This window comes from Notolepis coatsorum (assembly GCF_963971535.1).
Source record: "Notolepis coatsorum genome assembly, chromosome: 12".
NCBI lineage: Eukaryota > Metazoa > Chordata > Actinopteri > Aulopiformes > Paralepididae > Notolepis > Notolepis coatsorum.
In genome coordinates, this window is record NC_140176.1 from 49,145,706 (window position 1) to 49,164,464 (window position 18,759).

The window sequence follows — 18,759 nt, forward strand, 5'->3', positions numbered from 1 at the left end:
ACGGACTATGAGGTCGCTATCGACTGGGTCGCCAGCCGGTTGGGAGAGCGTTATGACCCTGTTTATAGTCACAGACACGCGGGATGTGGGACCGTGAGTGACTGGACAACAGTGGCATGAATGCACCTGGCTCAATGTACAGTCAGGCCACAGTAACCTTACTAACCGATACAGGGTTAGTAGGCGAGTTGTGCTTCTGTGATCAGCAGGTTTGAAAAGAACCACTGGGAAGCAGAAGGGTAAGGGGTGTCAATTCAGAGGAATCTGGATTGTCTCTCCTAAGGTTGGAAAGGGACCCAGCCTTAAACTGCACCTGAAGGTAAAATAAGGGGACTGCTTCCGTTCATGAGAGGAGACCTTACCGCCGGAAGTGGAGACCTGCATCTCTGTTGGGGGAGAGGGGCCGACGTCGGACAAGGCAGTCCTAAGAAAGGAGCTGGTTGTTGCGTCGTAGGACTGCCTAAACCTTACGGGGAGAGGTGCATCTAAGTAGGGGAAGGAGTGCATCCGAACGGGAGGAGGGTACTCTTAACTGGAAGGAGGTTAAAAGGGTCAAAGCGCTCGACATATGCGAAGAGATGAATGTAATGATTCGTAACCACAAGCCAGGCGACAGCAGCAAAAAGAGGTTGAAAAAGAGGACAGAAGAGTTGGGGGTAATGAAGCTCTACGCCCAGAAGGGGAGAGCATACAGGCGGGAAGCTTTAGCGCTAAATCAGAGAGAGACGGATATAGGGAAACCAACATCCCCACCTTATGTCACGCAATTGCCGGTGAACATGTGCTATGTGAACAAAATACTGAAGGAGTGGAGAGGTGAGCTAGGACACAACCCAGAAATTGACCCGTTGCAGAGAGCGATGTTTAGAGAAAGTGTGATGAGAGGGCTTCCAGAGGTGGTTAAGAATAGACTGGAAGACGTGGTGGGGTTAATGGACATGACTTATCCTTTGTTCTGTGCACATGTAACACATAGTGTGGAGAAGCAAAGGGCTCAGGAGCAGAAAGTCAGGGATCAGGATAGAAATGACTCAAGGAAGTTAACTCAGCAACAACTGCAGCCCCAAAGGAGGTTGCAGGCAGTAATGGTGTCATCTGCTACCTCTCCACCCATGCAGGACCAGGGACCCCCGCCTGCACCTCAGGTAGTGAGAAGCTATGGCTATAGTTCACAGAACCAGGCGTTCAGGCGGCAGGCAGGGAATGGGCAATCAGGCCCACGGTTTACACAGGGACCGGGGAACGAACAACAGTTTCCCCGTTTCCACTGTTGGAACTGCGGCATGCAGGGACACAGGGAAATGAGATGTAGGCAACCATACCGTCCCGGCTCGGAGTATGGAAGACCCGTGCGCCAGGGGGAGTCACAAGGGCCCCACGACCAGGGGGAGACAGGAGGGCCCCGAAACCAGGGGGGTAATCACTAGGGGTGCCCAGAGAATGCGACGGGGGGAAATCAAATGATTGTGGTTTCCAAGGGAGCTGAGCAAGAACCTATTCTGCAGGTCCTAGTGGAGGGCAAATTAACAGAGATGATGGCAGACACTGGAGCAGGTTTTTCCTGCATAAAGCAAAAATACGCCGCTCACTTACCCCAGTCTGGACAGTATGTTCGGACGGTCGGATTCTCGGGAAAAACACAATTAATACCCACATCAGATCCAATCTCTATGACGTATAACAACAAGACCATAACAATACCTGTATTAATTTCGGACAGCACCCCGCGCAATCTCTTGGGACGAGATGCAATGTGTAAACTAGGCTGTAAAATCCTATGTACGCCTGAGGGGATTCAAATTGAACAAGACGTGTACCAAATGATGCTACAAGGGACGGGGGAGAAAGAGGCCACTGTGTTCTGGCTGGGCAACATAGATGCAGAGCTGCAAAGGGTCTGTGCCCCCTGGGAGCCATTTCTGAAAACCCAACTGCCTCAGTCTAGACAAACAAACATGGAGGCACATTGCACACTACAATATTTGACGAATAGTGACCTAGTTAGGAACAAGGCATGGTTGCAGGGACAGCCCGAGCAGGTGCAGATTGACTCATCTGCGATAATTGTAGGGAGACAGGGCGCGGCGTTGAGGGTTAACACGGGTAAGTATCTACGGGAACAACATAGACTAAGAGACGCCGCCCCACACATCACTCTGAGAATAAATCCTGGTTACGAATCCGAACATCTAGGTTCAATGATACAGGAATCCGAGACTCAAAGGTGGGTCTCCACGGAATCTCCGCTAATTTGGAACAGCGCAGATGGGAGTTTCATAAAAATAATGATTTCCTTTTCAGTTTTGGCAAAACCGCAAGTAATCAGATTACCAGGAGACCCTTGCGTTATTCCAGAGGCGGATGCTTTGCTGGAACAGGACATGTTGGCGCGCACCCCGGAACGGTTGTGGTCAAAACACGACACAGATGTGGGTCTAATATTGTCGGCACAGCCAGTGAAGGTCAGGTTAAAGAAGGGTTGTAGACCACCCTTTATCAGACAGTATACAATGAAGCCAGAGTCGGATGAAGCTATATCACATCAGATTGAGGGACTGTTAAAGGGGGGAGTGCTAGTCCCTTTCAAATCCAGATGTAATACACCTATCCACCCAGTGCTAAAGGCGGACAGGGCTAGGTACAGACTGGTACACGATTTGAGGGCGGTGAACGACGTGGTGTCTGGACCAGAGGCGGAAGTCGCTAATCCACACACCCTCCTGACAAACATCCCGAGTAGCTCGCAGTACTATACGGTCATTGATCTCACGCAGGCATTCTTCAGTGTTCCATTGGAAAAAGAGTCTCAGTATCTGTTTGCTTTTACCCACAGGGGGAAACAATACTCTTACACCCGGTTGCCACAAGGGTTCGCGCACTCGCCGCATTACTTCTCGAAGGCGCTCAAGGAAGACTTGCAAGGAGTGTGCGACACACTACTCAGCACGGTTTTACTGTATGCAGATGACATTCTAATCTGCTCGGATACACGTCAGCAGTGCCATGAGGACTCCATCAAAGTTTTGAGTGGATTAGCCGTGGGAGGCCACAAGGCATCCCGTTCAAAACTGCAGTATTGCCAGCCAAAAGTTGAGTACTTGTCTCGCGTCATTCAAAAGGGCATAAAAAGCATCTCACCCACGCAGCTCGAAGCTGTATCCAAGGCACCTAGGCCATTGACGGTCCGACAGATGATGACGTTTTTAGGGATGACTGGGTACAGCTCTGAGTGGGTGGAGGACTATACGATAGCGACAGCGCCGTTGAGGATGATGATAAAAGAGGCGGGTACAGACAAGCTTCGCGCTCCCTTGACATGGACCGAGGAGGGGGAGGACGCGTTCATAAACATTAAGCGTCTGTTGTTACAGGCCCCTGCCCTGGCGCTGCCGGATTATGAGAAGTGTTTCCACCTATTCGTCTCACATAGAGCGCAGCATGCGACAGCTGTCCTGACTCAAACACAGGGGGGGAGTGGGAAAAAACAACCGATAGCATATTACTCTAGAGCTCTTTCGCCGGTAGAGCAGGGTCTGCCACCTTGTTATCAGGCCCTGGCCGCAGCACATTTGATGTATGAGAAGGCAACGGCCGTGACAATGGGATATGACATTTGCATTTGGACACATCACAAATTGGCAAACTTGATTGAAAGAGGCAAATTTGTTCTGACCAGCCAACGGCAACAGGCTTACATGAGGCTCCTGCAGTACTCGGACGTTACGATAAAAACATGCCACGGCAGTAACCCGGCGGATCTGGTACCACTCCCGAGCGAGGGTCAACCGCATGAGTGTGAGGTGGAGGTACAGGCTTTCGTGAAACTCCGTCCTGATTTGGGAGTCGACCCGCTCGCGATAGCAGAACTCTCACTTTTTGTGGATGGGTCCTGCTATCGGGAGGGGGAAAATTTAAGGTCAGGATATGCCGTCGTACAGTGCAAACCTAACGGAGAAACACTAACAAGAAAGGCCGGACAATGCATGCAACCATGTTCGGCCCAGCTTGCAGAACTAATAGCACTAACAGAAGCATGCATAATAGCTAAAGATCGCACGGTTAACATCTTTACAGACTCTGCGTATGCGCATGGCGTATGCCACCTATTCGCGGCCATTTGGAAGGCAAGAGGCTTTAAGAAATCGGACGGCTCACCGATCCTTCACCACAAGCAGGTTGTGGCGCTTATTCAGGCTGTAAAGTTGCCCAAAAGCATTGCTATCGTAAAGTGCCAGGCACACAGAAAAGACCTGTCCTTTGTGACGACGGGAAACAACGCGGCGGACGAGGCCGCGAAGGCGGCGGCTGCGGTGCCGTCCACGGCTGTTCTGATGTTTGCGGCCGAACTGACGACTGAGGTAACTGAGGATAATTTGAGTGATCTTCAGGACTCAGCCACGCAGGCCGAGAAACAGTCGTGGACGGAGAGGGGGGCTGTAAGGGGGGCAGATGGTCTGTGGAGGAGTCATAACGGTTTGATAGTCGCCTCCATCGATCTTCTGTCCTTAGTGATACCTGAGGCTCATGGTGTTGATCACTGTGGAAGAGCAGAGACCCTGAAACGAATCACGAAAATGGGATTTTGGTCCCCAAAGCTTCAGGCACAAATTGACGTTACACTAGCCAGGTGTTTAACATGCTTACAGGGCAATGTGCGCAAAGGAGTACCGACAGTGGCGGCTTACACACCCCTCCCTGAGGGACCATTCAGACATCTGATTATGGACTATACAGACATGATAACGCCAGTGCAGGGCAAACGATACCTCCTGGTAGTAGAGGACTGCTTTAGTCGCTGGATTGAGGCCATTCCATCTAAACACAAGAACGCGGACACAGTGATCAAGTTCCTGTGTCGCGAGGTCATTCCGAGATTTGGAATTCCCACGATATTACAAAGCGATAATGGCCGCGAGTTCATCGACAAGGTGGTTAAAGGGCTGATGCAGAAATTAGGTATAAGACAGCGCCTTTCCTGTGTCTATAGTCCCGGGTCGCAGGGGAAGGTGGAAAGGGCCAATCTGGTCATTAAAAACAAACTGTTGAAAATCTGTATGCAAACTAAGCTTAACTGGATTGATGCTTTGCCACTTGCTCTGATGGCTATTAGAAGCAGCGTAAACCGCCAAACACAGCTAACACCGCATGAAATGCTTACAGGCCGCAGCATGCCAGCACCGCCATTTAGACACCTGGCTAGGGGCCCGGCATTAGATATTTTTGAGCAAGATCTGAAAAAATATCTTCAGCAAGTGACTAAAATACATGAAGCTGTGTTTCGACAGGAGCAGAGAAAGGAGAGAAAGGGGGAGAAGGAGGCGGAGAAGGAAGCCACCAAACCGAGACTGATCCCTGGGGACTTGGTCTTCGTAAAGGTCCACAAGAGAAAGTGGTCATCACCCCGGAGAGAGGGCCCGTACGAGGTGATCCGATCGACTGGAACGGCAGTCCAAGTCAAGGGATCAGCGACCTGGTTCCACTTCAATCACTGCATAAAGGCCAGCGGCGATCTCTTGGGGGATACAATCGATCGCAGTTATGCAGAACCCGACATGGAGGGTCCGAGACGGCAACTGGAAGGTGCAGTGCCTGCTGATGCTCCCGCAGATGTTGGCAGCAGTGTGCGGACGGTCGGCCGGGCACAACGACGTCATTAAGAACCGTCACGGTCGACCCGTCCTTGAGGATGACGGGTTTGAGTGGGTAGGAGTCCCACGGGGTCCCGCTCAGGCTCAAGTACCAGCAGACTTTCATGACCAGGCTCAGAATCAGGCGCCCCCTTTTCCCTCCATCGAGGAAGGGGGGGAGAAGATAAGACTACAACCAAACGGGGTGTTTCCCGTAGGACCGCAAGGGCATGTTTTTGATTTTGACCATTCCCCCGTTACAGGCGGGGATACTTACCATTATACTAACGAGCATCGGGTTGTGGGGGTAGATAGGAGAGTTGAGCCTGTCCCGAACCAATCACAGGGGACAGGGGTGAGGGGAAAAAGGGAGGTCAAGGACACTGAGTCGGAAGAGGTGGGGGGACAGGATATGTTCCAGAGGACAGCCGGAACGTTGAGGGACTCAGTGGGCTCACTCTGGGCCAGGTTGAGGGGTTTGCTTCCTTCCGGGGAACAAGATGGGGGCGACTATGACTATGACGAGGAAGACCCGGAGGCTGACCCGATGTATAGGGCGGCTTTAGGGAATGAGTGGTTTAAGTGGGTCCAGTACACGAGCGCGCAGAATCAGATAGAGGATTGTTATGTCTGCTCCAAGGCACGTCCGGATAGGCTGCTGGTGAAGGGCACGAAGTTCAGTTGGGCTCAGTGTGACAGGGACGCAGAGGCATGGGAGGGGCCCCATAATAGTCGCCCTTGGTGCGAGGCAGAGTGTTTGGGGTTTCTCGGCTCTAGTCGTTTTAAGGCGGCAGGAAACGTCACGGATTTCAAGGATGTCACTATGCGGGAACGGTGTAGGAAATTGGATGTACGTGTGCAGGGGGTAGCGACGGGGTTGCCAATACCCAGAGGTGTCAAACTATGGCTGACCAAGGATTTCGAGTGCTTGCAAAAGGAGGGGACCCGGGATGTAGGGGAGGTGGCAGAGGGGCGGTGCACTACTATTTGGAGCATCACGACTAACTGTACGAAAGAAGGAAAGTGTGGACACGGGGTCGTGTTAAAGGGAGTGGATACCAACCCACGGCCTGTAGCTTGCCCTTTTCATGTCCAGGATATGGCACTGGCGGACCAATACTGGCTCTGCGGCGGTAGGAGGTTGAGGAATACACTTCCTTTAGATTGGTCAGGTAGATGTGCCCGGGTTCAGGCGATCATGCCAATGGTGGTCCTACCATTATCAGTGACGGAAGGACCTTCTGAGTCTCCTATCTCTCGAACGAAGCGTAGCTACAAGGCAGACCCAAGGGTGTATCTGGACAGCATAGGACAGCCAAGGGGCATTCCAGCCGAGTTCATGGCTAAGAATGAGATTGCGGCAGGGTTTGAGTCTATTCTGCCATGGATATCGGTCAATAAGAACACCGGGTGGATCAACTATTTGTTTTACAATCAGCAGCGGTATCTCAATTACACCGAGGAGGCGTTGGATGCAATGGGGGACCAGATGCACGCGACCAGTACGGTGGCGTGGCAGAATAGACAGGCTCTGAACTGGTTAATGGCGGAGAAGGGTGGAGTCTGTTCCATGTTTGGACAGTACTGCTGCACATTCATTCCGACGAATGTGGGGCCAGGGGGAAAGTTCTCCGAGGCCATGGCTAAGCTGAAGGATTTGAGGGAGGAGTTGAGGGGGAATTCTGGCCGGAATGAAGAATGGTGGGGGAGTGGGGTGTTGGAAAGATTGGGACAGTGGGGAAGCATAGTGATGCAGACGGGGATATCCATCGGGGTGGCAGGGTTGATATTGGTTCTCCTTTTCTGTTGTGGTATGCCTCTCTTGGGTAGGCTGGTAACTTCACACGTAACGAGCCAAATGCTGATGGTGGGACAGAAAGAGATTGAGCCACAAATCGGGCCATATCCTCAGCTTTATGCTGCCTTAGAGGGAGACGAGGGGATAGAGGATTAGGGGTATGGTGAGGTAGGGACATTTTCTTTTTGTTGGTTCTTTCCTTTAAGAGTGACGGGGGATGGTCTGAGTGCAGTTTTGTTGGTTTATTCCTTTAACTAGGAATTTTAGTCTGATTTTCTAATGATCCTTCGGCATAGAGATTGCAACCATTGAAAATCATTGCATTGTTTTTTATTTTTTTATTATTTTTTGTTTATTTTACTTGTGGTCCTGGTCAAACCGGAATGGGAAGGGGCATCGGCAGAGTGTCGGTTCTGAGCCTGAGGAAGCATTGAGAAGAAGTGGTCGGGGGATCGGTTCTGGGGACTGGAGGGACAAAGGGGGGGGCTAACGCAGTGGGCAAGATGGGCACCTCCCGTCGAAGATGGGGGGACACGTGGTGAGGTCGGTACCAGCGCCTCCCGTCCAGGCATGGGGACATGCTTCTACGAGGACTGGAGGTGTGGCGTGGTGGTTGCTGTATTGGCAAAATGTGACTTTTGGCAATACGGTGAGGAGACTATGGCGTGGGCATGGAAGGGGGGCTGAGCGATGGACACTGGGACTCAATGTTATGGAAGAGACAATGTCATTTTTTTGGGAGGGATGTTCTATGTTTAGTTCTGACGGTCAACTTCTCCTTTCCCTGATGAGAGTCGCGGTTTCCGGCCGGAACTGTGGCTCATTTGGTAAGCGGTGGAGGTTGGGGGGATTTGTCTGTCAGGTTAGGATTATAAATTGGGGTATTTTTTTGATGTTTTATTATTACTCTTGTTTTGAGCGGTTTTGTGTTTATTGTGAGAACGGTAGTCAGCCTTTGTTGGTCCGTTAGGGGTCCAGTGAATGAAGTAAGGTTTCTTGTTTAGTTAGACGTTCACATTTTCTTGGTTATATGATTTGGGTGGGACTAGGGATAGCCCCAAATGGGGGAATGTTGGGGAAAATGTGTATGAGGTGGACTAGTTTAATATAGGTCAACTAGCAGTGCTGAAAGACGGTCTGGCTGACGTTCTTAAAACAACTTGGACAGAGGGACATTTCAGTACGGCACATTGTGTGCTGGTAATCTTATCTTGTTCTTTTCTCTCTTTCATACATACACAGCACACACACACAGACACAGGCACAGCACACACACACAGGACACGCACATACACAATACACACATACAATACACATACGTCTGTACGCAGACGCACGCACACACAGACACACACACACATACACACACACACACACACACACACACACATCTCACTCTCTACATCATATCGTGTGTGGATATCATATCTTGCTTATCTCTCTTCATGTTCTCTCTCTCCGATGTTAAATCTACGTATCATCTTAATGTACGTCATGTCAGATCTGACATGATGTGATACGTCATCATATCTGTCATGGGGGGGCAGGACTGAGAGGGGATTTAGGGACAGGCAAAGGGGATCCAGGGGAGAGGGTTTTTTGTTCAAGCTGTGGTGATCCTCTTTGACCCATAGCTCTTGCTGTTAAAGAACTTCTTTTCTTAAATAAATTACCTATTTGTTACAATTGGAATTATCGTCTCCTGCTGTGTTAAACAACCTTTCCACAACAGTATTTTAATGTATTTATTTGTATGTATTTTAGTGTATTGTAAGTAACCTATACTGATTCCTACTGTGTTTTAATTATTGTACTATGTTTTAATTATTGTTGTGCTCATGTCACCTACCCCAGAGACTACAGTTGAAAATTAGCCAACTTGGCTAAACTGGCATATTTACAGTCAAATGTTCCTTAATATGCACTGTCTCTGTATTTTAAACCAATAAATACAAATACAAAAATTGGAAAGAGGAGATTTTTTGCTTAACTCTGTGCTTGCTTGTACTCAACGTGACTAAATTAGGGAGACCTCAGTTGCCTTTCGAGTTTAAATGGGTTTGAAATTTAATTAAATGAAAATATTCAACCCTTTCTAATGATTACTACACCACACCATGGTATACCGCAGTGTTTCTCCCTGCGTATTTCCCAGCAGCAGTGTGCGTGTGTTTCGTAGCGGTTCTCAGTCTTATGGTATGGCTCCATTCTATAAGGAGAACACTGGTAAACCATAGAGTGTTAACAAGGGAGCGGCAGAGTTAGTGTTTATTTCTAAAGTATTTCCCTAGTAGCTGTTCCGTCAGCTTTTTGCCATGTTTGTGTATCCTTGTAGCTGTCCCAACAGCTTGTTTAGCTTTTTGCTGAACATATTTTCTCCTGTGTCAAAGAAGATCCTGTCTGTCTCCTGCCTGCCTCTACCCTGGAGCCCTGCCCCAACCTGCTCTACCGCCTCTCACCCTGGACTCAGCTCCCCTCTAGCCCTCCTGTCTGTCTCCTGCCTGCCTCTACCCTGGAGCCCTGCCCCCAGCCTGCTCTACCCTGTCTCACCCTGGACTCAGCTCGGCCCCCTATCTAGCCAGCTCCCCTCTAGCCCCTCTAGCCCCTCTTCCCAGGCTCTCATCACCCCAAGATCAGCCTGGACTCTACCTCCCCCCACCAGGGTTCCCTGTACTTGTATTTGTTTTTAAGGCCCTTATTGGTAAGCTACCTCCTATACTACAGAATAGTTTAAAACCTTGATCTCCAACCTTTGTCAATTAAGTTGTACATGTTTTAATTGATTGTTATCCTTACTTGTGTTATTGTTGTGATTTGATATGCTGTGTGATTTGATATGCCTTTTTTGCTTAACTCGACATGACTGTAAATGAGGGAAACCTCAGTTGCCTTTTGCGTATAAATAAAGGTTTTGAAAAACGAGTCCTGACAGAAGCAATAGGACAAATGTCTATGAAATAAATTACATCCATTATTACCTATAACTGCTTTCCAGTAGCTGCGGGCCCCGTGGCTGGAGAGGATTACGTGTGCGACCTGCGTCTCCCCCACGTAGCAGGTGCCAAAGTCAATGCTGTCGGTGGACAGACTGAGCGTGGCCAGGTCCAGGTGGGCACAGAGAGGCACCGTCTGGACAGAGAGACCGCAGGGAGGGAACAAACACTTTTGACATCAAATGTTGTACAAATGGATGGGGTTGACAGTGTGGTCAAACGAACCAAAGCGGTTTACACTGAGCACAGGAACTTCTGTACAGGGTTTCCTCCTACATATTTATTATTTACCATTTTCTTTTTTTTAAATCCCATACTTTCCCCAAACATTGATTTCCTGACTGGATTTGAAGATTACGGTTGGTATTCAGTATGATTTGTATCTATATTGGCTGGGCAATATGACCGTCAACTATAGGCTTTTATCAGACTTTTCAAGAGCTCCAGTTACCTTCCATATTTTTCCAGAACATTCCCCAGACCTGCGCAGGAACCCCTACCGGTAGCCTAATCATGGAGACACCAGACTGAACCGTTCCCCTCGTAACGTAGCCTACTCTCTCACTTTTACTGTCCAGACTCACTGACCTGCAGGCTGTTGTCGGTGTAAAGCACCAGGAGGCTCTGTTGGAACCGCAGCTTCCTCTGACCACACGCTGTGTGCTCCAGCGTCACGGTGGGCGGGACTTCCCCTTCAGGCTGGGCGGCATAATCCAGGAGGGGCAGGGAGCAGTGGAATGCCACCTTCACCTGACAATCACAAGGATAGGATCAGGAGATAGAACGATATCATGTTTATATGCCAGATACGCCTTCGTCTACACACAGTATCTAACCTTCCTACTCCTTCGCATCGAAAGACCACCCCCAATCCGTTTATGTTTGTGAGACACAATTTCAGAACATGCACAAAATCTTTAATTATTTTCGTTTGAAAGTCACTGCTACTATAAATAGACAGGTTTGTGTGAAATTTCTCTTTCACATTTTCCTTGAAGGTGCTGTAAGTGGTATTTGTGTTTGTTAAAATAAGTGGTCTACATGTTAAAATAATAGCTCTACACTCCGACAGCCATCACTGATCTAGATTGACTCATCTAGGTCAGTAACATGGGTCTCCCAGTCCCTCCGCTATGCATTAAACTGAAAATACATTATCCAATCAGGAGAGAGAACTCCACACTGCATACAATCAGCGGTGGCCTAAAGGTTAGAGAAGTGGGTTTGTGACCGGAAGGTTGCCGGTTCGATCCCCCGGACCGGCAGGACATCTGGGCTGGGGAAGTGAATTAATAACTCTCTCCCATACCCTTAACACCAACCGCTGAAGTGCCCTTGAGCAAGGCACTTAACCCCCAACTGCTCCAGTGGAGTTGCTCAGTGGCCAACGGTGTCAGACTGTGGTTGCACTGGGCAGCTCCCAGGTGTGAATGGAACTGTGTGAATGTGAAAAAGAGCATCTGTGCTCAGCGAACCTACCCTGGGTAAATAAAGGTTTGAAGTAAAATAATCGACCAGTGCAGAAAGCACATTTTACTTGGCAAGATTTCCTGAAATAAGATAATAAATATCTAGGGTTCTCTCTCCTGATTGGATAAAGTGGGAAGGGTTACCAGAACATGTATCTTCTGTTTAATGCAGAGCGGAGAGACTGGGAGACCCATGTTACTGACCAAACACTCTAGATCAGCGATGGCTGTTGGAATGTAGAGCTACTTAAAAAAAGAATTACAGCACTTTTAATAACATTACTTCCAGTATACATGACTAACATAATGCTGTACACTGTAGCCACCCATCGCTTCTCGTCAGACCTGCATGCTTTGCTGCGGTTGGAGCACCAGGGAACAGCCGTTACTAGTAGGGGGTCCGCTGGAGCCGCTGGTCTGGGCTCGGGCCTGGGGTCGAAGCACGGAAAAGGGAGGCTGGGTCTCCAGCCTGAACTGGAGGGGCATCTCCAAGGCATTCTGGAGCTGGAACGTCTGAGTGACATCAAACTCCCACACTGACAGCTGTGGAACGAAAACACCCAGAGCCAAATACTACTATATACTTATGATCAACACTCTTCAGGCTTTGTACCTCACATGTGCACGCTGTGATATACAGTATGTGAACATTCATTTTACAACGACTTCTATTAATTTAAGTGTTTTGCAGGAGACTCCCCAGACCCACCTCGCTCTGGGATTCTCCCCGTAGGAAATCACTGGCAGAGGCATGGAACTCCAGCGCCCCCTCGTCTTCGTCCAACTGCACCGACAGCCTACAGCACCAGGAAGAGACATATATACACATTATATACATATACTGTATGAGTCAGACCACCTCTGAGTTTTCCCCAGGATATTACAACAAGATGGTGCTGAGTTTCAACTAGGGGCAATAAAGAAAGCCATTTGCTGTAATTTCCCGCAGCTTAAAAATATAATTAGAATAAAATAGCAATAACACAAGGGTAAGTTCCAAATCAGAAAGGTCTTTATTGCCAAGTATATTTTTCACATACAAGGAATTTGCTTTGGACGTTACTGGTGCGACATTAGCGGACAGACATTAACAGACAGGTAATACAATAAAGTGGTGGAGTAAAGTAAAATGAAATATGAGCTAAGTTAAGCACAATAGAATAATATATTTATGAAATAAAATATAGGCCAGGGCTGTACAAAAATAAGTAGTTAATTCCAAATAAGTTATTAATTCTAAATAAGTCATTCGTTTAAGTACAGTGTATAAGGTTACACAGTGTATACGGTTAATAGTTTAATGTTGAACGTGAAAGCGCACGCGTGCACACGTGCACACACACACAGAGGACAGAGCAATCACATATCAGACAATAATGTTCCCAAGCCTTCACTGCAAAAAATAAAAGTATAATAATAAAAAAATAAAAATGAAACACATGGTGGTGGTGGTGCATTGTCATAGTGGTGCTGCGCTCTTATACCGTTTAGGGGAAAGCCCTGTTGTTCCTACTCTTAGTTGTTTTTTTAAGTAGGATACAGGTCATCACAGACACGTGCTGAGTTGATGTCAGTTGGATTAAGAGACATGAAGAGTAGGAGTGTGTTTCCTTACAGCGCTGGTTTAACGGTGGCTTTCAGATCCATCCTGACAGGCTCCAGATCCAGACCCTGAGGCCTCCCAACTTTACCCGGGATACAGGCAGCCGCCTGGGGGGGGGGGGCAACAGACGACAATAACAGAACGGTTAAAGTCCCTGGTGAGTGAAAGTACAGTATTTATGGTACGTGGTACAGGGGGGCTACAGTGGCTCAGGAGGTACAGTAGAGCGATCGTCTGGTAATCGGTAAAAGGTTCCCGGTTCGATTTCGGCTCCTCCAGGGCAGCGTGTCGAAGTGTCATTGAGCAAGACACCTAACCCCCAAATGGATGCCTCTGCCATCCGTGTGTGAATGTGTGAGTGAATGAGTGAATTTCTTTTTTTAAATAACCTTATTGTCATGCACTCTTCCTAATATACTAACATACACTCAACACTGTAACACTCAAGTCTGAACACTTTGACTCAGCTGATAGAGTTGTACCCTTCCTACCGACTTGTCGTACAAAACTTGTAAGTCGATTTGGATAAAAGCGTCAGCTAAATGACAAAATGAAAATGTAATGTAATGCATGGGTTGAATGTGAGGCAGAAGTTGTAAAGCGCTTTGGATAACTCAAAGGAGCTTCTATCCCCAGGCCATCAGGATGCTCAATGACTCTATGCAACACTAACCTATCCATCTACATTCATTGCACACACATCCACATGCACACTCACTTTAAACAAACCTTTAACATTAACTTCTGACACTTTAAACACTTTTTAACAACACCATATGTTTTGTATTTATTACAAAAATATTCATAAAAACATCCATACCTAATTTTAGCATTTTGCATTTTTAAAGGTTAGCATTTTGTACCTCATTGTTTGCATTTTGTACTTTAGTTTGTATATTGTATATTTTGTATAGTGTTTGGATGTCATGTTTTACTGTATAAAGCACATTCTCAGGGGCTCATACAGAACCAAGCATTTCACTGTAATGTACATGTACTTTATATGTGACAAATAAAACAAAACTGAAGGGTTCTTTGTCCTACTAGGAGGTGAAAATTAAGCAGAAGTTAAAAGTAGAAGCTACCTGGGAGTCCAGACTCATGAAGCCCAGGGCCAAGCCCACACATCTGGACTCACAGAACGGCTCCGACAGGGTCAGGGGGGTGAAGGACATGTGGATGGTGCCACTGCCCCTCGCTGGAATCACCTGGTTGGTTCAGACAGATAAGCATAATAATAATAATAAACTTTATTTATATAGCACCTTTCATACAAGAATTTTCACAGCAGTAAAAAAAAAGTATAAAAAGGACAAAATAGACAAAGTCAAGGTAAGACATAGAACACCATAATTAACGTTCAGTCACAGACTCATACACCCCCCCCACCCCCCCCCCCCCCCATGGTTATACTTACAACGTTTCATTTTCGAATTATTTCGTTTGCATGTCCATTGTCCAAGTTAAAAGGCAACGCCGTTTTGGCAGGCAATTTCGTTTTCCTAGCGGCAACGCTCAAATGGGGTTTTCATTTTGAAAACTCACCGGCAACAGTGCCATGTAATATGCGCGAGCCAGATACGGAGCCGTTCACGCCCAACGCCCATGCGCAGTAGACACCGACAACCACGTGCCCTTGATATGACAGATGATGATATCACACAACGCTGCTAGAACAAGACGCAAATATTATTGCTCAAGATGTAAAATACGCTAGTGAGCAGGGGAGGTACTAGTGAGCAACGCATGGAGGACAACCCGTCACTTTCAAACATTCTATCTGCTATTAATAAGATGAACAGCGGCATGAACGAACGATTCGCCAAACTGGAGATATCTTTCAGATTCAGATTCAGATTCCTTTATTTAGCCATTTGTGTAAAACACATTGGTAATTGTTGCAGCAATACAGTGTATGCATTTCCTTTCTTTTTTCACAGAAAACAACACCAACACAGACAAGAAACGAAACAGTGCAGTGGGGGATTAATCAAGGTTTGACATCTGTCCAAACCTTATTACACCAAAATGTAGCCCGAGTTACTGAAGCAGAAAAATGTATCGCCGACCATCTACCGCATCATCACGGCTTATCCCTTCCCTTTTCCCCTTTTTTATACTACCAGCGGGGGGAAAAAGAGTAAATAAATAAGAATTACAATTTTAAAAAGATTTGTTTGTTTATTAAATATAGACTATGCTTGATTTTTCCTCTTTAAATGCAGCTCTAGGACCATAGCCTAAATTAAGGCTGACTGAAGATAGCCTATTCTCTTTTAAATTATTACAATTATTATTATTATTATTATTATTATTATTATTATTATTATTATTATTATTATTATATAAACTTAATTTTCGTTATCAAAGCAATCCCTCGAACGGACGGGTATGTCATATGTATGTATATGTATGTATATGCATGTGTGTATATATATAATTATTTCTTTTACTCCCAGGCTACATAATAATTTCCTGGTCTGGTCAGAGACATGACTTCATTTATTTGTTATTGCCTATAGCTACATAACGACGACTAGTATTATTTGATTGGAGTTTGAGCTGAAGCCTAAACAATATAGCACCACTCCGTGTATTGCCCAGCAGCTTCACAAAGGTAATGCTTTTTTTTTATTCCTTCGTTTGGGGAAGCGGGAGGATGGGGAGGTATGTGATGTGTTTATGTGTGTTATTGTGCTCTCTTACATTGTTCATGATGTCCTATTTCACTCTATAAAGTCAGATTATGATGACTCCGGACCGAGTCCTAATATCAGGGAGTCCAGGGTGATAATCTGATGCGCGTGCGTAAAAAGATGCTCGCCTGACATATTTATTTTTTTATTTTTATTTTATTTTCTTTAATCCTCTCTTTCTCCGATTTGTTCTCTTTTTCTCCCCATCCCAATTTAGTCGTTATGCCAATTCCCCCCTCCCCTACCTGGTCGTTGTGCGCATGTTCCCCCTACTGGTCGGTACAAGGGAACCCTGAAGTCTACCGCATGCTTCCTCCGACACATGCGGAGACAGCCAGTGGCTCTCTTTTCACCTGGCAGCGAGGACTCTCATTGGTGAAGTGTAACGCGTGGGAGGTCACGCTGCCTTCACCACTTCCTGCCTTTCGCTGAGCAAGTTTCAAGTTTCTTTAATAGTTGTCATACAGAAGTACAGAATACTTTTGTACAAAATGCTTCTTACTGTTGCGCTCCAGAGACTGTGCATGACAAGATAAGTATGAAATAAAAAACATAGTAAAAATTAGAAGTAAAAAAAGAGGTCACAGTGTTCAGTTTTGACATATGTACAATGTTCGTAGACGTAGTTACCATACAATATACAATACTGTGCAGTGTACTAATATACAATACAATATAGTGCAAGGCATAAATGGACGAGGTGCAGTTTAGGTACAATTCACAGTAGGTGTACGAGTTGTAGTGCAAATCCTTTATCAATAAATATAAAGTGTAAGTGTGTTTGTGTGATCTAAAGTGTGGAGAGTGGGTGCTGCAGTGTGTTGTTTGTTTGAGTGAGTGTGTGCGTGTGGGTGTGTGTGCTGTGTGCATTTGATGGTTGTTGCATAGTGATTATTTAAGCATTACATCACACGCAGGAGTGGTTTGTGACCAATAAACCATGCCTAGGGGTGGTTGTTAGGCCCGAGGCGCAGCCGAGGGTCGTTAGACCCCCCTAGGCATGGTTTATTGGTCACAAATCACGACTGCACGTGGTGTAAAGCTTTTATACAACTGCCAGATTCATCCAACCTTATTTCTATACAATAAACACACATTAATCGAAGATTTATTGAAAAAACCATCCGCCAGAAAAAGTAGTTCCCACAACTCCATGTGGAAGCAGCTTGAAGTGCATCCAACCAAACTAACACATCCAACTGTGTATTATTGGAATGATTGAGAGAAGTTGCCTCATGTGGAAGCAGCTTGAAGTGCATCCAACCAACTAACACATCCAACTGTGTATTATTGGAATGATTGATTGAAAATGTATTAAAACGTTTTCTTTGCCCTATAGGAAAAAAACGTTTTCTTCGCCCTATTTTTTTATTTATTTCTTTTAGCCTAAACTTAACCAGTTGGAAACCAGGGGTACAGTAATAAAATTAGCAATCAACCAATCAATCAATTCAATAGACCATGCTCACTTAAAACAGCGCTGCTTCTCTCTCAGTCTGACTCCCCCGCTGTTGCAGACAGGAGTGTGTGTGTGTGTGTGTGTGCGTGTGTGTGTGTGTGTGTGTGTGTGTCACAGTGTGTGTGTGCGTGTGTGTGTGTATGTGTGTGTGTGTGTGTGTGTGTGTGTGTATGTGTGTGTTTGTGGGTACGCCAGCGTCGGACAGTGTGAGAGAGAACGCTGCAGTCGGAAAGTAGGAAGGAAGACATTTAAATCAATCAATTAATCTATCAATCAATCCGCGATTTTTCTTTTGTTCTAGATTGAGTCAAGACCCATCAATTACATCATCCAACATTGTTTAAAATACTAACACATTCCCCTTGACAGAATCGCTTCATATTTAGTCGTTATGGTGCTTTCAACATAACCATTTGTTTCTCCGCGATCCTGTTTTCTCCCGGAGTGAGCCGGGGAGGGTTATGTGATTTGGTTGTGGGCGGGTCCTGAGCCCAGGACCGTGGATTGTTGTCAATAAAGACGTGTGAATGGCCAATCAGAATCGAGAAATTTGCATGCCGTTGTATAATGTTCGTTTAGCGATTATTTTCGTTTAGCAGCCTGATGGCCTGGGGATAGAAGCTCCTTCTGAGTCTTTCTGTGCTCGCCATAAGACTCCGGTATCGCTTGCCTGACGGCAGCAGTTCAAAGAGGCAGTTGTTCGGGTGGCTCGAGTCCTTAATAATTCTCTTAGCCTTCCCCTTGCACCGCTTGTTGTAAATGTTCTGGAGGGTGGGAAGCCCCCCTCTAATTGTGCGTTCGGCTGAACGTGTCACTCTTTGTAGTCTGCTACGGTCTTGTGCAGTGCTATTCCCAAACCAGGAGGTGATGTTGCCGGTCAGGATGCTCTCTATTGTACATGAGTAGAAGTTCCTAAGGATCTTCTGACTGACTTGGAACTTCCTTAGGCGCCTGAGGAAGTAGAGGCGTTGTCGTGCCTTCTTCACAACACTGTCAATGTGTGTGGTCCATGTCAAGTCCTCGGATATGTGGGCTCCGAGGTACTTGAAACTGTTCACTCTCTCAACTGGTGCCCCGTCGATGCTGAGGGGGCTGTAGTCCTTGACCCCCGACC

General features: G+C 46.7%; 1 protein-coding gene across 1 annotated transcript in view; it reads right to left on the bottom strand.

Moving 5' to 3' along the window:
* The window catches only part of dlec1 (DLEC1 cilia and flagella associated protein), a 97,285-nt gene that overhangs the window by 16,715 nt on the left and 61,811 nt on the right, over positions 1 to 18,759 (bottom strand). Inside the window, exons 31-36 of the mRNA XM_084325834.1 lie at positions 14,576 to 14,698; positions 13,503 to 13,597; positions 12,597 to 12,684; positions 12,233 to 12,430; positions 11,007 to 11,168; positions 10,404 to 10,554 (exon numbers count right to left, since the gene is read on the bottom strand). Of these exons, the coding sequence (XP_084181960.1) occupies positions 10,404 to 10,554; positions 11,007 to 11,168; positions 12,233 to 12,430; positions 12,597 to 12,684; positions 13,503 to 13,597; positions 14,576 to 14,698 (817 nt within the window). The remainder of the gene's footprint in view (positions 1 to 10,403; positions 10,555 to 11,006; positions 11,169 to 12,232; positions 12,431 to 12,596; positions 12,685 to 13,502; positions 13,598 to 14,575; positions 14,699 to 18,759) is intronic.